This window comes from Solanum lycopersicum, chromosome 9, assembly GCF_036512215.1.
Source record: "Solanum lycopersicum chromosome 9, SLM_r2.1".
In the NCBI taxonomy this organism is placed as follows: Eukaryota; Viridiplantae; Streptophyta; class Magnoliopsida; order Solanales; family Solanaceae; genus Solanum; species Solanum lycopersicum.
The window spans coordinates 53,150,479-53,152,249 of record NC_090808.1 but is presented as its reverse complement, the minus strand read 5'-3'; the positions used below and the strand labels follow the sequence as shown (position 1 = coordinate 53,152,249).

The window sequence follows — 1,771 nt, the reverse complement described above, 5'->3', positions numbered from 1 at the left end:
GTTCCGTGTCCGCGTCTCGAGGGTAGCTTGGGGCGTGAAAAAACTTGGTATCAGAGCACTAAGTTCAAGAGTCCTAAGATGTCTGAAAAAGCCGCAATAAGTAGAGTCCTTTTAATGGGTGTGAAGTGCACCACATCTAATGTTAGGGAGGTTATAAAGTGTTTTAGGAAAAACTTCACTTTCTTGTTTCTCTTATCGTGCGTAAGGTATGATCTTAGTCCATTCTAAGTTGACGTTCTACGTTTCAGATCATTCCTCCTCGTAGATCTAAAGCTAGGAATGTGAATGCCAGGAATGCAAACGCAGCTCCCCCAATCCCAGATTAAGAGGTCTCCAATGCTGAGTTCAGGAATGTCATACAAATGTTGGCTCAAAGTATGACCCACAAGAAAAATCGGGTTCATAATCCTATAAATGAAAATAGTGGATCAGGAGCAACAAGAGTCCGTGAATTCGCTAGGATTAATTCGCCTGAGTTCTTAGGATCATCGACTAATGAAGATCCTCAGAATTTCTTGGACAAAATCAAGAAGATCTTTGAGGTGATGCAGGTTAATGGGAAATATCGGGTTAAGTTGGCATCATACCAGCTGAAAGACGTGGTTCATATCTGGTACACTCAGTAGAAGGAGAATAGGGGTGCAAATGCAACTCCTTTTACTAAGGATTGCTTCAGTGAGACTTTTCTCGACAAGTTTCTCCCAATAGAGTTGAGAGAAGCTAAGGCCCAAGAATTCATGAACTTTAGGCAATGAAACATGACAATGCAAGAGTATGGGCTGAAGATTAACCAAATCTCCAAGTATGCTCCTCACATGATGCTGACTCCAGGGCTCAGATGAATAAGTTATTGTATGGAGTATCAAATTTGGTGAAGATAGAGTGCAGAAATGCTATGTTGATGGGAGATATGAACATCTCTAGGCTTATGACTCATTCTCACCATGTTGAGGGTGCTAAGCTTAGGAAATATTCTAAGGAAAATAAGAATTCTACGACAGGGAACTATGACTATTCTCAGCAGAAATCAGGTGGTTGAAATCGCTCGCAGGGTCAACAAGAGTTTTCAACTCCATCCCCTTTTGCAGCTAGTGTTCTATTCTCTAAGAATAGGTATGACCAGAAGGGCAGAGCACTAGGCTCTAAGTCTCGGGAAAGTGTTTCAGGCACCAACACTTACCCCACTTACCCTAAGTGTGGTAAGAACAATTCTTGAAGGAAAAGAAGGATTTTCTGGATGTGGTCAGTCTCGTCACAGGTTGAGGGATTGTCCTTCTAGACAGGGTCAAGGAGGTGGTAATGGTAGAGCTCAGTCTACAAATTCAGCAGCACCAGCAAGTCGCCCAAATCAGCAAGGTAACTCAGCTGGTACAGGTGGCGGTCAGCGCCTAAACAGACTTTATGTTCTTTATGCTCAGCAGGATTAGGAAGGTTCTCCTGATGTAGTCATTGGTACGTTACGAGTCTTTGACCTTGATGTTTATACATTGTTAGATCCCGGGGCAACTCTTTCTTTTGTAACTCCTTATATAGCAGTCCAATTCAGTGTCAGTCCAAAAACTCTCTCAGAACCCTTCTCAATCTCTACTCTAGTCGGTAACCCAATTATAGCTTGACGCGTATACAGAAATTTCCCTGTCATAGTATCTCAGAAAGTGACTTCAAAAGTATAGTAGAGTATGAAATGGTAGACTTCGATGTCATTCTATGCATTGATTGGTTACATTCATTTTATGCCTCAGTCGATTGTAGAACTAGGATTGTTCATTTT

General features: G+C 41.8%; 1 protein-coding gene across 1 annotated transcript; it reads left to right on the top strand.

The window, feature by feature from the left end:
* The first annotated feature begins 362 nt into the window (after positions 1-362).
* Positions 363-1,427, top strand: LOC138338577 (uncharacterized). The gene is made up of 3 exons (XM_069289553.1): positions 363-613; positions 832-1,031; positions 1,219-1,427. Exons 1-3 carry the CDS (start codon positions 363-365, stop codon positions 1,425-1,427), a joined length of 660 nt encoding a protein of 219 aa, XP_069145654.1.
* Positions 1,428-1,771: the final 344 nt, after the last annotated feature.